At 35.6% G+C, this 24,025-nt stretch overlaps 1 protein-coding gene across 1 annotated transcript in view; it reads right to left on the minus strand.

Moving 5' to 3' along the window:
* The window catches only part of LOC127522225 (uncharacterized), an 884,749-nt gene that overhangs the window by 394,815 nt on the left and 465,909 nt on the right, over positions 1-24,025 (minus strand). The window contains exons 62-63 of the mRNA XM_051911962.1: positions 5,942-6,115; positions 1,812-1,982 (exon numbers count right to left, since the gene is read on the minus strand). Of these exons, the coding sequence (XP_051767922.1) occupies positions 1,812-1,982; positions 5,942-6,115 (345 nt within the window). The remainder of the gene's footprint in view (positions 1-1,811; positions 1,983-5,941; positions 6,116-24,025) is intronic.

Here is a 24,025-nt window from a genome sequence, read left to right on the forward strand (position 1 = left end):
ATAACATTAATGTAAGTTTAAACATTTACTAATACAGTTTTAAATACAAAAGTTTTCTGTTAACATTAGTTAATCCACTGTGAACGAACATGAACAATGAATAATTGTATAAACAAACATTAACAGATTAAGGAATGAAAGTATTTCCTGAAGCAGAAGACAATCAAACAAGTTTTGGAAAAGGTTCATCTGCTTTAGTGCTGCACCGTGAGGCAGTGTCACGTCTGTTCTGGGTTTAGTTTAGTTTATGTCTTTTATTTTGTATAATTCTCTCAGTCTTGCTCCTCATGTGATCTTGTCATGTGCTCCCCCTGTTCATGTGTCATGTTCTGATTGGTTCCTTGTTTCATGTGACACGTTTTCATTGGTTCATTGTGTTCAGGTGTTTCTTGTTTGTTCATTAGTGTCTGTGTGTATATATAGCCCTCATGTTATCATTGTCTTTAGTCTGTCTTTGTTCCCTGTAACTGCTGTTGGTGAGGTTTATGTTCATGTTTCTTAGTCATGTCTTTATTCAAATAAATGTGAACAAAAATTAAAATAACAAATAAAGTAGTGGTGGCGAGATGAAGCTTCATGAAGCTTTCCAGCCAGATGTGTTGAAAAGTGGTTCATTTGGTTCACCTAGGCTTTGAATGCACACAGAGACACATGCTGATCAATGGAAATATGGTTCATTTCTCGATGCTTTAATGCAATATGGTGCAGGAAAAAACTTTTTTTATTTTTTTATTTGAGTGTTACAGCACCAAAATGTGTGTTACATGGTTCATGATACATTAACACACACAAATAAATAAATAAATAATTAGTTTTGTGAAGTATTTATGTTCAGTGTTGTTTTATAATGTTTCATAATTTTGTAACTGGGCAATGCTGTTGTTGAACATACGAGAAAAAACAAAGTTCTTTAAACCAGATAAAAAAGTGAAAGTGATTAAGTTGGACTGGACAGAGAGAAGTGGAAGTGCTTGTGTAACACGAGAGGAAAAAACACATTGTTCCACCAAAAATGAACCCCTTCTTGAAGCACTTCACTCAAACGAGGCTTCGAACGTCACCGGTGACGTCATTTCACTGAAACAATACAAGCCTCGATACGGAGCTCCGGCGGGAAGAACCTGATGTTCTCGACACAAGCTTCGAAGCCTCGATATCAGGAGTAACATCACTAGAATAAAGCTGCACTTGTGTTCAGTCAACTTGCCTTCGGTGGATCTTATTACAGGCAGATTCTGATCACAGATTTTTAAAATGCATTTGTTCAAAAGTTACAGTAAATGCTGCACCAAAATTAGACATTTTACATTTTGTGAAATACAAACATTAAACTGAAAGCAGTTATGAACAGTTCTGATGTCACAAAAAAACGTTGTTACACACCAGCAATCAGTAAACATGATCGCATTCAGCAGTCGTGTTCAAAAAGAGCATCAATATATACACACTTATATTTAATTTACACAGAATTAACCTGTGAAAGTTAGGAAAGACATCTCTGTGTTTATAGAGCAGCTGTTTTTTCAATCTATCACTTATTTGAAGAGTTTTCTAAGCTCTGGAAGAAAACCATTGATCTCCCTCTACAGTAACTGAAATAATTAAATTACTAATTAAATATTTAAAGCTTAATGTCACATTTAAATTGTGTTTTTAATTTCCTGTTTAATTATATTACTTTACATTGTTGTGGCTCTGTGTGACACTGAGAAAAAAAAAAAAACTGCTCTGACTGAAATACGTGAGGAAATATTACAGTCATATTACAATTAAAAGTAATGTAATATTTTAAATAAATGAACAATACTCACATCAGTGTTTTGAGTCGACAGTGTTTATCCTGCAGTAGAGCAGCGATCTGATTCACTCGTGTGTCTCCTAGTTCATGTTCACTCAGTTTCAGCTCTCTCAGGAGTAACGGGTTTTTACCCACAACTCTCTCCACATACTGACAGGCTTCATCTGCAGCAGCACTCAAAAACCTGCAGAAGAGTCAATTCAGTTCTCAACTAAATGTCTGTTGCATTACAAACATGATTGATAAGATAAAAAACTCAATTATTGTTCTAAAGACAAGCTCTAGTTAGTTATTTAGATGTAATACTTTTCTTTGAACATTTAAATACACAAATAAATGAAGAGTTCATTTGCAAAAACAGTTAACTCCATTTTTATTAATTCTCACAAATCATGTTTTTTTATTGTGCATTCCAAGTAATATCAATCAGACTGCAGTTGGGTTGTTTTGATTAAGTAATAATAACTCCAAAAAATACAGGTAAATTAAAAAATTAAAGTTCATTGAAAGTATGTTTTTTATATTTATTAAAAGTTTGTTCTTTAGCAAAAGCAGATTTAACTCCGCATTTCATGTTTCAGAGTTAAACAAAACCAAGTAATTGCATTTAAAACACACGTGTGCACACAAACACTCAAACTAACAGATCGACACGCATACGCACACACACACACACACACACACACACAGACACACACACACACAAAAGGACAACCAAGGGTTCATCATGTAAGACGTGTATGGTGTACAAGGTCTTACAGGAGTCGAAATTATAAATCCTCGTTCACTTTTAGTCAGCTTTGACAAAACTTCCCTCAGCTAGCGCGTCTTTCTGAAGTGACTAGAAGCCTTGTCACCTGACCTGAATACTGTGCGCTGATTCGCTAAAACGGACTTATCGGTTTCTGTACACAAACAACAAGGGCGCTTGTCGGTTTCTGCTGTAAACGTGAACTCGCGATGCCTGACAGTGGACAATACCGGCTTTAATGACCAAACGGATTTAGGGTACAGAACGTGCTATATGTGGAGAATAAAGCACAGCAGTTAGTTCATTTTTTTTTTTTTTTTTTTTAAAGTGGCGTTTATCGGTTTTTGCAAATGAACACTTCAAATATATAAATACTTGAAAATGAAGTCTAATAGAGTTATTTAAAAGAACTCGAGTGACACTCAGTCCTAAAGCAAACTCATAAGAACAGAAACGTCCCACAGAGCAGAAGGGCAAAAGCTCACTAGATCATGATTTTCAGTATGAATACAGAGTGTGAAATTAAGGCCTCAAGATCTTTCTGGCTTTTAAGCAGGAGGAGTGAGAAACATCAGCAGAGAAAACTGGCTTGTGAAACTGCATGTTTGTGAACATCTGGAGACTCACAGACCTGCTGTAGAGATACAGTGAATCTGGACTTGATGGAAAACAATTGTGTTCAGAAAACAATTTGATTGAAATTTTATCTAGAATTTTTAATGAGAAGTGTGCACAAAAACAAAATTGTGCATGTTAATTGTCAAGGTATACCATACTCCAGAATAGCACATATACTGACCCATAATGTCTATTTGACCTGTAGCTTGAACCACAACTAAACTGTGTTGACGGTTATCATCATCATGTCAGAACCTGCAGCATCTGATCTGATCTTGATCATTTTGATGCAACAAATTGTCCAGCTTATTGTGTAACTAAAATAATATATTTGTTATGAATATTTAGCCTGCATATAACTAATTTTGATAATTATTTCATCCCGTCTCACCTCAGTGTCTTCAGTTGACAGTTTGGATCCTGTAGTAAATCACTGAGCTCCTTCACTCCTGATTGTCCAGGATCATTTCCTGTGAGATCCAGCTCTATCAGGTGTGAAGGGTTTGATCTCAGAGCTGAAGCCAGAGCTTTATAACCTTCTTCTGTTACACTGCAGTTAGAGAGTCTAGAACAGGAACGAAAACATTCAGCTGATTAATCAGTTAAACCTGAACAACAGAAATCCTCAAAGTGAATTTTATTTTGTTCTTTGTATGAATGTATTGAAAGTTAGTTGCAAAAACTGACAACTGAATATGGAGGCAAACAAAAGCCTCAGAGAACTTTAATATGTTAGACATCAACATCACTTTCAAGGTTTAAATTATCTAAAATTGTAGAGCTGTGAAAGTCTTTGATCTGAATGATTCACAACAAGCAACCTGAAAATGGTTGAAAAATGAGAAAACTAAGGTTTAGGAATGGCCTTATTAAAGTCCAGACTTCAACTCAGACTCATTGTGAGATATTGAGTATAAAGTGTTTTAGTTTAAACTGTTAAAGTGATTTTAAGTATTCTGATTCTTGTATGTGAAGAATGTTACTGACCTCAATCTCTCCAGTTTACAGTGTGAATCCTTCAGTACGTCACATAAGTGCTTCACTCCTGTGTTTCCTAGTTCATTCCCGCTCAGGTTCAGCTCTCTCAGGTGTGACGGGTTTGATTTCAGAGCTGAAGTCAGGATGACACACTGTTTCTCTGTAATACTGCATCTATTCAGACTGAAGACAGAAAGAGAAAAGACAATGACTCAGATCTATGATGATCAACTAACATGTTTAGCTTCATCCAGCAGACTTTTGCTGACAAATAATCAGGGATATCCAGGTGCAGGTAACATGGAGAAAGACGACACATTATCTCTGTTTCCATCACCCTGTTTTTATGCACATTTTTAAGTACCGCATCAGAAACGACAGATGGAAACACCAAATTTTGGACGAAAAGAGTCACAAAAAAGTTTTATGCTCGCTTGAGGTGGTTTTTGACTTGTGCGAAAAGAGTTAATGGGATAATGGGAGATGGAAACATTTGCAGAATAAATTCTGACAGCGAACATTAAACCCACGTGACGAATCAGCTGTTTCCACTGATGGTGTTCTAACAGACTTAATGTTTGACTCTGTTATGATGATTTAAAGGGTTAGTTCACCTAAAAATGAAAATTCTGTCATTAATTACTCACCCTCATGTTGTTCTACACCCGTAAGACCTTCGTTCATCTTCAGAACACAAATTAAGATAAAGATTTGATTTTTGATAAAATCTGATGGCTCAGTGAAGCCTGCATTGACAGCAAGATAATTTACACTTTCAAACGCCCAGAAAGGTAAAGACATATTTAAAAAAGTTCATGTGACTACAGTGGTTCAACCTGAATGTTATAAAGCAACGAGAATACTTTTTGTGTGCCAAAAAAACAAAATAACCACTATTTATATTAGACGAACCCTTTGTGAACGCTTGGTCAGTGTTTTATAATGCACCTAATTCACTTTTTTTTTTTTAGATTTTTAATTATTTGAAGAGTTTTCTAAGCTCTGGAAGTAAACCATTGTTCTCCCTCTACAGTAACTGAAATAATTATTGACCCATGATCAAACTGACTTAATTAGTCAAATATTTAAAGCTTGATGTCACATTTTTATTGTGTTTTCAATTTCCTATTGAATTGTATTTCTTTACATTGTTGTGGCTGAGAAAAAAAAACTGCTCTGACTCAAATACGTGAGGAAATATTATAATCAGCTACAGTAATATTACAATTAAAAGTAATGTAATATTTTAAATAAATGGCAGTGTTTATCCTGCAGTAGAGCAGCGATCTGATTCACTCGTGTGTCTCCTAGTTCATGTTCACTCAGATTCAGCTCTCTCAGGAGTAACGGGTTTTTACCCACAACTCTCTTCACATACTGACAGGCTTCATCTGCAGCAGCACTCAAAAACCTGCAGAAGAGTCAATTCAGTTCTCAACTAAATGTCTGTTGCATTACAAACATGATTGACAAGATAAAAAAAAAAAAAGCTTAATTATTGTTCTAAAGACAAGCTCTAGTTAGTTACACTTTTCTTTGAACATTTAAATACACTAATAAATATACAAATACTTGAAAACAAAGTCTAATAGTCAGAGATATTTAAAAAGAAACTAGAGCGAAGACGTGGACGTCAATAATTTTAGAAAACAATTTGACTGATAGATTTTCTAGAATTTTTAATGAGAAGTGTGCACAAAATCAAAATTAGATAGATTTGTTTGTTATGACTATTTAGCCTGCATATTTTGTTAGCTTGCATATTTTGTTAATTTTGTTATTTCATCCCGTCTCACCTCAGTGTCTTCAGCTGACAGTTTGGATCCTGTAGTAAATCACTGAGCTCCTTCACTCCTGATTGTCCAGGATCATTTCCTGTGAGATCCAGCTCTATCAGGTGTGAAGGGTTTGATCTCAGAGCTGAAGCCAGAGCTTTATAACCTTCTTCTGTTACACTGCAGTTAGAGAGTCTAGAACAGGAATGAAAACATTCAGCTGATTAATCAGTTAAACCTTATTTTATATCATAATTATTATTTTATATATAATTTATTTTATATCAAGCACCTATCAAATTCACATCCCAGCATATGGAGCGTCATGAAAGACCTCTTACAGTTCTTAACATTTTAACCCTCCTATTGCATTTGCATCCATTTTAACCCGAAAGAGGTTAGAATCATTTGTACATTTATTTTGGAAATATATTAAAACCGGTTGCAGCTTTCTTATCCCTAATATTAACAATCTTTCCACACTTGTTACGGGTGATGGTTGCAGCAGAGACGAGGCTTCAACGGACTTCAGCAAAATGGTATTTTAATCAACGAAGGAGCAGAGATACAACCAATACACATCAAACTAACAATAGAACAGACAAAAAAAAAAAAAAAAAAAGGAAATTCTGTCATTATTTACTCACCTTAGAACTTGTTTTAAACCGGAATAAATTTCTTCTGTTGAAGTTTTTTTTTAAAGAAGAAGAAGAAGAATGTGGGTAACCAAACAGTTGCTGGTACCCGTTGACATCCATAGTATTTTCATGCAAATCATGCAAATAATAAACTTTTGTGATTGTGAATAACTGCAGTGTTCCGTGAGTATAACTCTACTGCTGTGTTAACATGTGATGTGAATGTATGTCACTTTGTACTTCACAGTATGTTGAGACAGAGGCACCAGGACTGCAACTGACAGAAAGCACTATAGCACGATACAACAATATTTCTTCAAAAGCAGATCGTGGAGACCTTTTAATTGTTCACAATCAAAATCGCACACCCCTATAAGAATGTTCATTTCGGACACAGCAAGTGTCACAGCTGCTCAAATGTCCAAACCTAATAACAAGCAAGGGGAAGTACCGCAATGGAAAACATTCGGAAACTGATTGTAAAATAATATTCCAAAACAAATATACTATAGGACTAAGGGGGATCTGTTATAATTTTCACAAAATTTATTGCAAATTTAATTCAAGCACTTTCGAAGACCAATATTTGTTTTCAAGTACTTTCCAGGCCTTGAATTCATGTGTCTGAAATCCAAGTACTTTCAAGGCGCGTGGGAACCCTTATTTTGTTCTTTGTACAAATGTATTGAAAGCTAGTTGCAAAAACTGACAACTGAATATGGAGACAAACAAGAGGAGAAAGAATGAAAGATAATCTCTGCGTATCTTGATGAATTACAGCACAGCCACAGAGGTACACTATAATGTAAGAATGTTTTCTTTCATCTCTGATAGACCACGATCTACTCTTTAAACCCTTAGCATTACTGTAAAATTTGCCTAAAACGCCTAAAAAAAAGCTATTATACCTAGCCAAGCTTCATATAAAAGCTTCTTCTTACAGTAAATGTGAACATCGCTAAGACTGAAAGAGTATGAATGGAGGTAAACATGCACACACTCACACCGCCAAATCTCAAAGAGACCATCTTGAGCACTGAGCCCAATGCGCTTTTTAAACATTGGACTTTTATTACCAAAATGAATAAGACGGATGATATGGTATACCCACATTGTAACAAATAAATAAAAGATCTTTGGGTTTTTAAACGAATGCTTAGTTCGTAGTTAATTATTATTTTTTAATGAAAAACACAACAACAATAAAACAAAGACAAACTCACTTATATTAAAGTGCCCCGTTATGGCATTTGAAAGGTTACTATTTTTGTTTTGGAAGTCCCCAACAACAGGTTTAAAAGCATGCAAGGTCAAAAAACACTTTAACTTTCTTATAATATGCATTTATTTTTACCTTATTTGCGCAACAACTCCCAAATGATTCGCTCAATGATTCATTTTGCCGAACCCCTTGTTTGCATGACGCTAATCAAATTTGGACGCAGAGACGTCACTGACATGTTCGGACTGAACCGTATAAGTCCAGTAACGTTACTCAGGCCATTGAACTGAAACTCAGAACTGTGTGGATGTAAGACACTGGATTTTAGTCCTTGCTAATCACATATTTGTCTAGAATTTTTTTATTTATTTTTTTACTTAGAGGACATACAGACTTGTGCAGTTTCAGTTGGATTGCACATCAGAACAGGTGAGTCTTTTTGTTTGGGAGCAGTTTTATATCTTGACTCCTTAAAAACTTACATTCTTTCCTACAAAACAGTCAGTCTGTCAAACGTGGCAACAATTATTAATCGTACTTACAGGTTGTGATTTGGAGATGGAAAAGAGCTGGTCCAAATAAACTGGGTACTGACCCATCCTTCAATAACAACCAGCCTGCGAATCCCTCGTTGAACGCATTTAGATTGAAGAAGCAGTCGTCAGTAAAATGACGGGAACACACAGCACAAGGTTCGGGTTTTGACGAACCTTGTGACGTCACAACGAAACAGCTTAAGATTCATTTTACAAATGACTCGTTTAATTCAGAGTCTACTCTTACTTTTGAGAGACAATAACTTAATATATGGTGCACTTTCAGATTTAAAGCTTTGCAGGATGTTTTCATTCACTTAGAGCTATGTTTCACACTACATGAAAGATACATTTCAAAAATCCATAATAGGGGCACTTTAAACAAAGAAATGCAACATTTATTAACAAAAGTTCTCTTGCGCTTTTGCTTCTGACAACATCCTGTCAGTCATTGCACCTCACTCTCGGCATTTGACTCCTGTGGCTCAACTTACCTCAGTATCTCCAATTTACAGTTTATATTCTTCAGTCCAGTGCAGACCAGCTTCACTCCTAAATCCTGCAGATTATTATTGTTCATGTTCAGCTCTCTCAGATTAGTATCTGCTCCAAGAACTGCAGCCAGAGCTGAACAGCTTTTGTCTGTTAAGTTACAGTCATTTAACCTACAAGAGAAATAAATCACATCACAGAATTAGATGGAACACATACAATACATTTTCTACATACAAATATTAGATATACTTTCCATTATTATTTTTACATAAACAGCATATATACAGTAAAGAAGCTGAGCTAAAATATGAATACTCTTCAAAAACTAGTATTTCCTGTACAAATTTCCTGGGTAAAATGAAGCATGTGAAAAATATGAAGAATGAAAAAAAAAAAATATTTGTGTTAAGATTTATAGCTTTTTATAGCTGAGCCTGGTTTCTCCAGTGATTTTTTCTATATTTCTTTCACCTGATGGAGTTTGGGTTCTTGCCACTGTTGCCTTTGGCTCGCTTCTTTGGGGACACTTAAAGGGGACCTATAATGCCCCTTTTACAAGATGTAATATAAGTCTCTGGTGTCCCCAGAATGTGTCTGTGAAGTTTCAGCTCAAAACACCCCACAGATCATTTATTATAGCTTGTCAAATTTGCCCCTATTTGCGTGTGAGCAAAAACATGCCTTTTTTTGTGTGTGTCCCTTTAAATGCAAATAAGCTGCTGCTTGCAGCCCGCTTTCCAAAAGAAGGCATTGCTTTAACAGCTCACGCTTTGGTTGCTCAACAACAACAAAGCTGGAGAATTTATGTAAATATTTTGTTCTGGAGTTTATGTAAATTTTAGGGTTAGGGATGTCTGAAAAAAATTCTGCATTCACATATATATGTCTTGTTGCAATGAAATCTTTAATGATTTAAATAAAGCTAAGATTACTTAAATCTAAGAACCTAAGAAATTGTATTAGTTATTAATATTTCAAGATTAACATTTACTGGATTAAAGCAATTGTGGTTTCCTTGATTATTCATAGTGGTCAACCGATGGCCGATGCTGATATCTTAGAGAGCAGGGCCAATGGGTGAAATATCATTAATTTAATGATAGTATAAACACATCCATAACAATTGCTGAAATTAAATTTATATTTATTTTACTTAATATTTACTAAATTAGAAATACATATTTTAATTTAAACTCAATAAAAAAAAAAAACAATTTTTTTTAGAAAACCATCTTAAAATGTGTACATCAAATATGATACAACAGACTTTTGATAAGTGTTTATTTGTAAATCTCTCAATCATCTACTTATTGCAGTACAAACACAATTAAAACTAAAGTACTACTCATAAAACTAACCATTTAAAATATCAAATTATTGGGAGATACAGAGTACCAACTGATAATATAATTCTACTTTATTTAGCCTGTTATATAAAAATCTCATTGTTTTATATCATAACCTTTCAGAATTTCATTTTATTTTTTGGCAATATAAATAACATCTGTAACAAAAACAAATACGCAAACATTTTTAAATGTTCTTTTATATTTTGTCTAAATATTTGATAAACTGTCTCCATTAAAAAAAAATAGATTTTTTCAGACTATTATTTCATATGTCAGGCTTTACTGGGTAAAGGTCCCGATACACCTCAAAAGAAATCGAAGAACAAACTGATGTGAATCATTTCAAACAAAATCAGGCCGAAACGAATATACTGTATAAAGTGTTATAATATAAATGCGACGTGACTTTGCTGGTAGGGCTGTGTATTGCCAAGAATCTGGCGATACGATACGTATCACGATACAGGGGTTACGATACGATATATTGTGATATATTGCAATACTGTAAGAAAGGCGATATATTGCATAAAACCTTACAAACAACTTTATTTTATTTAATCAATGCAGTATCATTTGCATTTATATCACTAATCACTATTTTATGCAATCTCAGGGAAAATAGTAAAGTGACTGCAGGATTCTTTAGGTATATGTGTTTTAAAAGTTCACGGTATAGCAGTTTTTAATTTCTAAACTATTTAACAACTAGTGCATAGTCCATTTCATAACTGAATATCTGTTTGTTTTATATTTAATACTGTAAAGCTGCTTGCTTTAAAGTATAAAGTGCTATTTAAATAAACGTGACTTCACTGAAGTGCTGAACAGAGCTAGTGCAAACATATTCACATCGCTATGATCAGATGCTTTCTTAATTCTGTCACCGCTGTCATTTTTGTTGTGTGTTTATTTTGTTACCGAGAGGAAAGCGTGCAGTACATACTACATATTCTATCGAACGCCTCTCTCAGCAGCGCAGATGGCATCGGGATATTAAGTGAGCTCTCATATTCAATGCATTTCCCGAGTTTTGGATTTTAACATGGCCTATTTTGCAAACAACTGACTCTTGTCGATCTCCTTAGTGGGTTCTTTATAGTTGAAACCAAAATGAGCACACACACTTCAGCTCTGTATGCCGCGGGAGCGGAATAATTCTATCGTTTTGTGAGATGGGTTTGCTAATGCTAACTTTATCGATGCACCTTGCACTTCTCCGGCTACGCGTCAGTTTACGTTCTGAGATAACACTGACATCTAGCGGTTGGGTTTTATACAGTCTGTGGTTTAAACCGAACACAAAGCCACGAATCTTGGATCTAAATAAATAAATAAATAAATAAATAAATATCGATACAGTGTTTTTGAGAATCGATACAGTATCACCAAACATAATATCGCGATATTTATGTGTATCGATATTTTCTTACACCCCTATTTGCTGGAGTGCCGAATTACAGAGCTTGTGCAAACAAACATATCCACAAATCCTTGCTAGTTTCTCAGTTTTATTGTGTTTATTTTGTTACTGAGAGGAAAGCGCGCAACATTTGTACATATTCATTAAACCGTCGCTCTCAGCAGTGTGGGTGGCATCAGATGTTCGATTACAGTATATCGCTGCTCACGTATTTCGAACTTCGTTTTACCCGTAAACGAAGAACGAAAAAGAACTTCGCTTGAAGTATATCAGGGCCTTTAAGTTCATTTTCATGATGGGGAATCAATATAGAATCACTATACTCTTTCAGATGAGAGCAAAACATGACAAAACATGTTAAATGACTTACAGAGCTCTTCTGGAGGTTTTGAGGACTGCCAATAATCTAATGAGACACTCGTCTGATTTCTTGAATTTCTGAAGCTCAAACTCCTCCAGCTCTTCCTCTGATGTCATCAACACAAAGACCAAAGCAGACCACTGGGCAGGTGAAAGGTCACCAGATGAGAGACTTCCTTTGCTAAGGTGGGTCTGAATCTCCTTCACCAGAGTTTGGTCGTTCAGTTCATTCAGACAGTAGAACAGATTGATGGATCTCTCTGCAGACAGATTATCTTCTAATTTCTGCTTGATGTACTGAACTATTTCCTTGTTGCTCTGGTCATTGCCGTCTTGCTGTGTCAACAGACCCCGTAAGAGTCGTCGATTGGACTGGAGTGACAGACCGAGGAGGAAGCGAAGGAAAAGGTCCAGGTGTCCATTGTCACTCTTGAGCGCCTCGTCCACTGCAGTCTTCAGAAAATCAATCATGGTTTCATTTTTGTTTTCCTGTTCTGTAGACTCATGAACAAACACACTTTTCTTGTTGATGTCTAGAAAGAGATGTGTATAAAGGGCTGCAATAAACTCTTGAATGCTCAAGTGAACAAAGCAGTACATGGTACCAAGAATGATCCCTGTTTCCTCCTTAAAGATCTGGGTACACATGCCTGAGTACACTGATGCCTTATAGACGTCAATACCACAGGCTTCCAGGTCTGTGTCATAGAAGATCACGTTGTTTCTTTCCAGCTGATGAAATGCCAGTTTCCCCAGTGAAAGGATGGTGTCTTTATCCCAGGAAACATCTGCTGCGTATTCTCCATCATATTTTCGGCGGCTCTGCTGGATCTGAAAGCGGAGAAAGTGTGTGTACATTTGTGTCAGAGTCTTGGGAGTGTCTTCAGTATTTGATTCCTGTGGTGTTTTAGAGATCTCATCAGCCTGATTGTTTTTCACATCATTATTTCTTTTCTCCTCCAGAATGTTCTGGAGAACAGTGGCTGAAATCCAGCAGAAGACTGGGATGTGGCACATGATAAAGAGACTCTTTGATTTTTTAACATGATCAATGATTGTGATGGCCTGATTCTGATCCGTGAATCTTTTTTTGAAGTACTCTTCCTTTTGAGCGTCACTGAATCCTCGTATCTCTGTCAGCCGGTCGATACAGTCAGGAGGAATCTTACTGGCAGCTGCTGGTCTGGTGGTGATCCAGATGAGAGCAGAAGGAAGCAGATTTCCCTTCATGAGGTTCGTTAGGAGAACATCCAGAGAGGCTGGTGACGATACATCACACCACGTCTCATTACAATCAAACTTCAGCGGAAGGCGACATTCATCCAATCCATCAAGGATGAACAGGACTTTGAATTGATTTCTTCTTGTAAGGTTCAGTCCTTTTTTCTCTGGGAAAAAATGAGTTATAAGGTCCATCAAACTTAGTTTTTCTTTCTCCTTTAAGTTCATCTCTCTGAATGGAAAAGGAAATATGAAACTGATATCTTGATTTTCTTTTCCTTCAGCCCAGTCCAGAACAAACTTTTGCACAGAGACTGATTTTCCGATGCCAGCGACTCCTTTTGTCAGTACAGTTCGGATCTCCTCGTCTTGATCAGGAGCTTCAAACAAATTTGTGCATTTAACCTGAATCTCTTGAGATTCATGACGCCTGGAAGCAACTTCAATCTGTCTGACCTCATGTTCAGTATTGACCTGTTCACTGCCACCCTGAGTGATATAGAGATCTGTGTAGATGTTATTCAGAAGTATGGAGTCACCTTGCTTCGCCATTCCTTCAAACACACATTGATACTTCTTTTTTAAGCCACATTTTAGCTGATGAACGAAGAACAGCTCATCTAAACACAGGAACAAAAATAGTTTTAGTCTTAATTTATAGTTTTATAGATAGTCTGCATTAATAAGTGACAATCTGACAGATGGTCATGAGTCTCTGACCTTCTAGATCATCAGCAGCTTCATCTTGCTTCATCTCTCTCAGGTAATGTAGTGTGAGATCAAGAGCTGCTGCTTTGATACTGCATCTATTCTCATTAAAGTCCTTCACAAAGTTTTCTGTGTTCTCATGTTGTAATATTTTCTTAAACTTTTCCAGCTCATTCTTCAGAAATGTGATTATTTTACTCTCAAGATCCTACAAACAAAAGTAAGAAAAAAGAAGAACACAGTTTAAACCAAATTGTACATCTACATTTGGTCAACACTATTTATTCAATAATTATAATACTGCAAAAAATCCAGTTAAAACACTAACATGCTAACCAGCTGTTATTTTTCACAAATAGAAAAAAAGTGTGCTTAAAAAGAAAATTAAGTGATCAAGCGTAGTTAAATTCAATTTCTTTGTTCAATAACAAATAATATTTGTTTGGTATAAATATTAAACATTTATGAAAATGTGTTTTCCTACCTGGAAGATCCACAGGAGATTGTCTTTGAAATTCTTGTGGTTCCTGTGAGTCTGAACGTCTGAGTCTAATGTCTCATCTTGAAGCCTGTAAACAAATAAATACAATAAAATACTGATTTTCTAGGCAAAATATTACAGAAAGCTAGAAAAAAAAAAAACATTAGTCATGAAAACTTTGATAAATATTTGATCTAAAAATGTTTCATGATTGGTATTCACTGATACAACTTTTTAACAGTCAATGTGTGACCAAACATTAGAAACATGAAATACTTTTTATTAGATGATGGTGTTTTCTCACTGAAGTCTGGTCCTTCTTCTTTTGACCGATCACTCTTCAGAGACACAGAGCTGGACACATGTGATCCTGATCTTACACTAATGACACAAAGAACAGAGAGAAAAACACTTTACTACTGGAGATACTTTAGTCTCATTTGAAAAGGTTTAATGTTGCAAATAGTAATTAAATGCAGTATAGCTGTGCATTTGTCCATTTATGACTATGGATGGATATTTACATGTTTATTTGCATGATCTATTTTCCACAGTTAATTTATGCCTCCTTGTGTTTGACTGTGTAATTGTGTTACTGGAATGAGTTTCATAAGGTTCCCAGGAATTGAGTTTTATTGTGACTTATTGTTTTATTCAGTCAAGTTCAATCACATACACCACTGTGGACAAATAATTCAACCCTATAAAGTAAACACACAAAATACTTTTTATTAGATGATGGTTTTCCCCCACTGAAGAGTGGTCCTTCTTTTGACTGATCACTCTTCAGAGACACAGAGCTGGACACATGTGATCCTGATCTTACACTAATGACACAAAGAATAAAGAAAAAACACTTCAGTAAAGGAGGTTCAACTGTGTCTGAAACACATCTGTGTCTTTATCTAATCCTCCACAGAAATGCACACACTCACACAATTTACAGTTTATGATCATTTTATTTTTCTGGCTCACATTGTTTTAATGATTTCTTTATTGTTACTGAGTGAGATTAAATATTTTAAAAATACTTGAACATTTTAAGAGAACATGTCAAGTTTTTTTAATGAACAGAAATGGAGAGCAGAAATGTGTGTGAAACAGTTTTGTTAGCATAATTCAATTAAATTAAGTGTATAGTTGTTTCCTAATGTCTGTCAATAATATTATGATCTAAAAACCAAAGTCATGTATTTGGATTAATTCAGTGTGGTCGCATCTAGAAGGAAATTAACAAATTATTAACTGTGATATTGTCTATAGAGTGGCAAACGGGTTTTATAAACAATGTCAGAGTTAATTTAAGAAGTTCAAAATTGAAGAAATATAAAACAATGATTAAAGTTTTGTTATTCACAGGAAAAAACAAACTCCAGTAGAGTTTAAAATGACTGTGTGAAACAGACGCAGTCTTACCTGTGTTTCTCTGAGAGACTCATCTTAGAGAGAGAGTCCTTTCCTCGCTCCTCTGATCAGCACTGGTTTGAGAAAACAATCAATCGTTCAGCAGGACCTGGAAATGACAAGATTTTACAGAGATGAAGAACATGGCAGTTACTGAAGAAAATAATGAAGAATGATGAGTTAGAAACAACAGCAAAAACAATGAATAAAATAAAGTGAGTTACAAATATATTGTCATGTAAAATAACTGAATGGTCTTAATAATTTCAGATTGTTTAATGAGTTTAACTGACTCATGACTCTAAATATGAATTCACTGGAGAACAGAAATTTACTCAATTTGTTATATTCTCTATTGCAGTTTAATATAATTTTACAATCATATTTACCCAATCTTTATTAATTGTTTAATCGTTTGTCATTTAATCATTACTTCAAGTTCACAATGATCGTTGAATTCATTACTTTCAAATGATCCTAAAATAATTGATTTAGTAAAAGTAACCTGAATTATAATGGTCATACTGTATAACTACTAATCATAATTGCTATATATGAACTGAAATATTCTATTTACTAAAAAAAAAAAATAAAATAAAAAAAAAAACGTTAGGCTTCATCTGTTTACTATAAATATCTGGTTCAAAAATACTTTCGATTTCGCATCACAAAAACAACAGACTAAACCTTCAGAATCATATTCGTTTTCAATAACCGTTTCTCAATAAGTTGATTATTGAGGGTTATTGAAAAATACACCCCCACCCCCTCACTTACTTTCTTGAAGTTTATAAGTATTTTATATAAACGTCCTCTTTTTCCTCCTACTCTTGTCTGTCAGCGCGAGTCGTTCTCAAAATCTCTTGCTGATCGATGGATTGTGGATTAAATATACATAAATGACCGCGAATCTTAGATTTGGTTATCATTGTGAATGTTTTCTGGATCAAATCCAGAGAGCAACATGTTTATTTGGTTACTTTCGTTTTCCTCTTCTTCGTGTGTTTTTCAGGAGGGTTTTCAACCAGCTGACCGCCACCTACTGTACTGGAGCGAGGGTATTTTGCCATATATGTCTAAATCTTGTTTAAGACCATTTACATTGACATTTCAACAGTGCATTTGTTATATTCCCTGTTTCTGCACTATAATCTAAGATGCTGGATATTGTAAATGACATCCTGAGGTTTGTGTTTGTTATGTACATTCAATCCTTTTGTTTTGTATCAGGACCAGACTGCTTATAGACACCAGACAGACAATGATTTATGCAACAGATGCTCTTTATTCATCTCACTTGCACAAAAATAAATGCAGTAATTTATAGAAACACACAGGGGAAATAAACATCACAGACACCATCTTGTGCAGCCCATATGAAACTCTCTCTCACAACACTGAGGATCCGTCTGCTGTTTTCTTCTGAGATATATCTGAAATCCACAGTGAATCATATACACATTTTATCCTTATTATTATTTTTTTGTTTGTTTGTTTGTTCTCAATTATTTATTTTTTTTTACTTTCAAAGAAAGAAAACAAAAACAGGAAATTCATTAGAAAATTCTTGTGTCCAAATTTTTGACGGCCTCTAAAGACAGGCTCTCTATATCTAAAAAAATATGGAATATCTATGTATAATTTTTAATTTAATGTATATATTTTTTTATCTTAACACGTTTATAAGTCCACCCAGAGTATGTGATTTCTGCATGTCATAGACAGTGTTGTTGACACCTACAGACGTCAATCAATTAACTGTTCTTCACCCAAAAACACTATATATTACTTGACTTGACCTGAGGAAGCATTTTATATTTGATTCATTTTGAAGCTGTTTTGATCTAGTGGAGTTGAGACCATCTTCAGAGGCTTTAGAGATTATTTCCATTTGCTTACAAGTAATGTTCACTTTAAAATCTCAATTTATTCTAGAACAAATTGACATGCCTCTTTCCTAAGAAGTTAAAAATAAAAACTTGTTAAAGCATGTAAAGGTTTAGCTGCTCATTTTAGAGCATTATTTCTAATGTCAGGTGCTGTTCTCTCCAGCAGCTTGTGTTGTTTACTTCTTTCAGATCCACTCTCTGCAAACCATATTTATTTCATTTAAAGAAAGTCTGTGACCCTAAACAGCTGAAACTGGGATCCAGTTACATTTTAGTCTAAATGTGTTCCTCAAAAGAGCCAGCAGATGGCAATGTTAAGTTTTATAGACCATGTGGCTGGATGGAGACCATTTATCACTGAAGAAGTGTTAAAAACATGCAAATGTCATATTTCTAAGCAGTGGTGCAGATGAAATGGTGTCACAGGTGGTGTAAATAAAGTAAAGACAATCCTATTTGACAAAACAGAATAATGCAAACTTGTGGCTCTGATCGTCAATCATGAACTTACTGCAGATTGAAATGTTCACTGAACAAACAAAACCACATCAAAAACACAATGAAGGCTATTCTTCGTAGTATGGAGCCCCTAAGGGGACAAAAATATGAGATGGAGGGAGGATGATATTTCAAAGCTTTTGCATTGTTCAAAGAAATTTAGCATCAGCTTGCAAAAGTATCGCGTTCCCACAGAAACTTTGCATTCGCTCACAAAACTTTTAAGTCCCCCTGGAAGAGCTTTTTCATTCGCTTGCAAAACCTTTACATTCATTATGACATGATCTGAATTGTAAAGGTTCATTCTCGTGTTTCGCCACAAGTTTTCGCCACAAGCCGATGAGGTTTGTGTTCAGTTGAGCTTCTCTTTATGTTCACTGATCAATGTTTATATGTGAATAGAAGCCTAAATTCAGTCTGTTCATCATATAAAGCGATTGTGTCTCTTCAGAAAATCTGGACTAAACCGCTCAATTCATATGGATTAGTTTTAGTTTCAACAATCATCCAATCAGTTCCTCACGGACAAAATCAAGCCCCGCCCTACATTTGTTCTTGTTCCAGAAGCGTTTCACTCAGATACACATCAGAATAGAGAAGAAAAGACGAGCTCAACTTCTGTTTCATACGGACTTTAATCCACGAAACTCTGAAATTCAACATTAACAATCACCAGCTTTATTCTAATCTGAAGGGCTTTGATGACATCTGTGGGGATAAAAGATGTTACAAAAGATCAAAAAATACACTGAAAATAGGGTAGATAGTATTTTAATTTCCACCAAATCTTTCTAATTAATCATCAAGAGAAATAGAGTTTAAAAAGAAATATGTAGTGATTCATCTTTGTGTAACACAATTCAGATTCTACATGCCAAAACTTACACTGCTTGACTTAATCGTGAAAAGCAGTGAAGTGTTCTTAGTGCTTTAGTAGAGTTTATCATGAACAATATTTGTTAGATAAATTCTTTTTTTTTAGTTTATAATTTGCTTATTTTGTTTTTCAATATTACATATAGAAGAAATATTTGAAACAAATAAATTAATAAATTTAAAAAAGAGTGAATGAAACAAATAGATAATAAATGACAGTCTAAATAAATGGTGTAATCTATATAAAAATGTAAATAAATTGAGCAATCAATATACTTGTAGTAAATATACAAATAATATTAAAATATATACGTTTGTATTTATATCTTTTTTATAATTTACAGTTACAAAGTTTTTTTTTAATAATTCATGTTTTCTCCTCCATACAGTATTTTAACAATTTTACATTGTACAGGTTATTACTTGGTTTTTGACCAAGTGATGCTCTTGAATCAAGGGACAGAAGAGTATGTTGTCTTGAATGATGTCAAGCATCTCTAGCAAAGGCTCAAAAGAGAGCATGTCTTTCTAAAAGATCTTTTAAAACAGGTTGCTGTTGATATGGGTAAAATAGTTTTTGTTCAGTACTTAGATTATGTGCTGCATTATTATATAAATATAATACTTCAATGCGTATATAACGTACTGCTGCTTTGTAAATTTAAATCAGGAACGGGAAACTCTGGCCCTTTTGCTGTCTCCTTTTTGAGGAGGAGAGTTTTCCTCCAACCCTAATCGAGCACACCTGAACATTTTAACCAAAGTCTTCAGGTTTACTTCTAGACAGTTATAGGCAGGAGGGTTTGAGGTTGAGCTGAATCTGCAGGACAGTGGACGCTGAGGGCCAGAGTAGCCCATCACTGTTTAAATCATGCAGAACATAAGCTGACCTAAAAGTCTTTGATTTCAGTGGATGATCAGACTTGTCAGCGCACTGAAGTAAAACTGAAGTATTTTCTGTAAAGTACTGCGTAATTACAACGAATTTACAGCGTAACTTTTGATAATTATAGTGTACCTATAAAGTAAGTACGTGTAAGTATAAGGGAACAATATGTAAAGTCTTGGGAATAAAGGGGTAACAACCAGGAAAATAACAAATTATTTACAAATTAACAAATGTTAATTTGTACATACAAATGTATGATGGCATTCACAAATCCTCTCCCGTAGCCTCATGGGATAGTAAGTGTCCATCATACATTTGAAGACGAGTGATGCAGAAACATGCAGAATGAATGATGAAGAAACTGAGGAACAGAGAGGTCTGTGATCATTCTTGAGTCTTCATTAATGACTGTTTGGTGACAATCACAGGAGCTGTTAAATGATCTTTCTTTTAATTAGTAATATTCACATCAGTTTCACTCTCTATAGCGAGTGTTTGCGTGTAAAAACCCTCAGACGAACAGTGTTTTTTAGCATCTCTTGTCACTCTTTGAGAATTACTTTATCTTTGCACCATGTTGCATTATGATGCATAAACAAACAGCATATCTTAACTTAAACTAAAGCAGATGATCATGATTAATGATGCACCAATCATGTTTTTCATGCCCGATTTTTTTTCCAAGCAAATTGGCCAATTCCAATACCAATTGCTTTTTATTTTCTTTAAGCAAATTTATTTGCTGTTTATTTGCTCTATAACAGGCCAAACTATATACCTGTAGCCATTTGAAATTAGAGTCAACCTCTGCATTTTAATCATGATCCAAACAAAGAAGCTGCACACATGTAGCATGAGCAGTTGTTTTTGATTTAAATTAGATTGTATAATTTCAAGTTTTAAACTTTAGATGTGTGGAATTATGCTGCAGAAAACATACCTGCAGAAAACAAAAACAGCAGACGGACTGAATGAAATGCAGGTTCTCTCTCTGACAGTAGGTGGCGCTTATGGAGCAGAAGTGGTTTCTTTGAGTACCGCTGAACACAAAGCAGTTATAAACACTACTTTATACTGGAAAAGATGTCATCGAAATTTCTGATGTAGTCGATGTTAACTTCCTGTTTACAGACTTCCTGATATTTTCACACAAATGACATTGAAATTATTGCAATGCAGTTTGTGTGCAAGTCCAGAAAAGAGATTGGCAAAAATAAAACTAAAAACCGTCAAGTTCCGTCTGGTGCATCTCTAATCATGATTTAAATGAGCTCAGAAATTACATATCATGGTGCAAAGATGTTGAGATGATCCTCACAGAGTCATGTGACATGATACACGTCTGAACACACTCTTGAGACAAGGAGACGCAAGTCAGAGATTCCCTGCTAACACAAATATACCAAAATAAATGATCGGTGATCTATGCTCGTCAGCGGCGACTTTTTTAATTGCGTTCAGTTTGTGAGAGCGGCCAAATTTAGTCACTATATCGAGTCATAGAATATGATTATCGTCCGATACCGATCTGCAGTAGAAATATTGTATTGGTGCAGTAAAATAATAATATGACTATTGTAATTTTCACCGGTGCCAGGATCAGTTCATGTGTTCATCTGGAGCCCTGATGATTGACCTCTTCTTTTCTGCCATGAAACTGTGGTTCACTTTTGTTTCTTATTTGTCTGAATTGACTTTAGACTTGATGGAAGTGAAAGTGGAGTGTGAAGAACTGAATGTAGTGGAGGAGGATCATCAGTATCCGAGACCTCAGAAGGTCATAACGGGAGAAAAGTCATCACAGTCTGAAAGCGATTTCTCCCAGAAAAGAACAGGAGCCAAAAAACCACCATTCATCTGTCCTCAGTGTGGGAAGTGTTTCACACTCAAAGTTAACCTTAAAAGCCACATCAAAATTCACACTGGAGAGCGTGATTTCACCTGTCTGCAGTGCGGCAGTAGCTTCTTCAAAAACGCCGATCTGAAGAGACACCTGCAAATTCACACCGGAGAGAAGCCGTTCAGCTGCCCTCACTGCTGCATACGCAAAGGACATTTGAAGAACCACATGCGCATTCACTCCAGAGAGCGTCTGTTCACGTGTCACGAGTGTGGGAAGAGCTTCACGCAGGCCACCGTCCTCAAAAACCACCAGCACTCGCACTCGGGAGAGAGACCGTTCAGCTGCGGCCAGAGCGGTAAAAGCTTCATTTCAGCGAAGCACCTGAAGATCCACCAGAAAATTCACCAGAACCTTTTCTTGTGCTCTTTCTGTGGAAAGATCGCAGCTGGGCTACCTGAAAGAGCACCAGAAAATACACAGCGGCGAGAAAGCTCACATGTGCTCGGTGTGCGGGAACAGCTTCTCTAGAGCCAAATATCTGAAAGAGCATCGGAAGGTCCATACAGGAGAGAAACCCTACAAGTGCTCACATTGTGACAAGAGCTTCAGTCAGTCAGGGAACCTGAAAATACACGAGAGAGTTCACACCGGAGAGAAGCCGCACCGCTGCCCGCCATGTGGAAGGAGTTTCGTCACATCCAGCGCTCTGCTGTCTCATCGAAGGAAATGTCGCCAAAAGTTGTCGTAGAGAGCAAGAGTCAATATTGTGAAATTAAGATGAACTGAAGTGTCATTGTGCAAGATCATTTGCTTCTACATCTTTGTGCACAGCTACATTAAACATGTTAACTGTGTGTTGTGACATTTGTTTCCATCCACCTTTTTATATGTGAATTTTGGGATACTGCAATAAAAAACGCTGGATGGAAATGCCAAGATGCGCTTAAATTCTAAAAATGTGCATAAAAAACATGAGCTCAACTGAGGTGGATAATTGTTGTTTTTTTCCGATAAGAAGACTACGATGGAAGCTACGATGGAAACACATTTATTGAATAAATCCCTCGATGCGCAACAAAAGCTCACATGACTTTGCCTCAACAGAGGCTGTGATTGGATAACTGGACTAACCAGCGGACCAATCGCATCTCAAATGTTGGTTTGGTGGTTTTGAAATGCCTGAGCCAAAGTCTGTCATCAGAATGATTTGGTTTTGGTTATGGTTTAATTCCCTCCTTTTTTTTCTTTTTTTTTTGCTATATTCCATTTTTGCACATTAGCTATTTAACTTATGTTTAACATAAATCTATTATTTCTCCATGCATAGCCTTAACAAATCAAGTGTATAATGTTAGCTTGTGAGAGGCGGTGAATGGAAAAGACGTGCAGTGAGAATGTGAGGAGATCAGAATGGAAGCCTAACAAGTCAACAATACACAAATTGTGTATTAAATCAGTGAAGCTTGGGCATGTTCATTTATGGTGTTCATTTATGGCTGAATAGAGTACATTAATATTATTAACAAGAACACTATGGTGTAGTCTGTTATGCTTGGATTGTATGTTATGAATTGAAATGTCCATAAATGAGAGCAAAATATTGCACAGAGCTACTCATCTAATGAGCACAGAGGACAGATGTGCTTGAGGTCAGCAGATGTTCAGTATTGTTCCAACAATATATCTCAGTTCTGTGGTAATAAACGTTTTTTTCCCACAACACTCCATCTGGGGCCGTATTCACAAAACATTTTATCTTACCACTAAGAGTTCTCCTAAATAGCAGTAAAAGTCTTCTTAGCTAAGAGTTTTCTCTTAAAGCCTATTCACAAAGCTGCTGAACAAACTTTTACTAAGGAATAGACTGAAGTCTTAAGCTAAGAGTAAGGGCGGGGTTGACCTCGTTGCTTTGGAGTATACACACAGTGATTGGCTGATGGGGGAGGAGTCAGCGATTTAATCATAGAAATATTGTAGAATGAGGTGTCATATTTCCATATTCAAATAAAGGTTTTAAAATGTAGGCTAAGTGTCACTAATTAAACTAGTATATACAGTTAATTGTCCGCCTCTTGGATGTCTGCATCTCAAGAGAATGTAGAATTCAAGCGACAAATTATGTTTTATAAACAAAGTTTGGGAGGAACACATTCAAACAGTCTTTCTAATCAGCTCGAGAGGAAGGATAAATACACAGACGAGAGCCGACTCGGCTATAGTTACTTTGACAGTTTTCTGCATCCCTCCTCCACCCCATCCCTCACTCTCGGCTGGGG

This window comes from Ctenopharyngodon idella, chromosome 2 (genome assembly GCF_019924925.1).
Source record: "Ctenopharyngodon idella isolate HZGC_01 chromosome 2, HZGC01, whole genome shotgun sequence".
Lineage (NCBI taxonomy): Eukaryota > Metazoa > Chordata > Actinopteri > Cypriniformes > Xenocyprididae > Ctenopharyngodon > Ctenopharyngodon idella.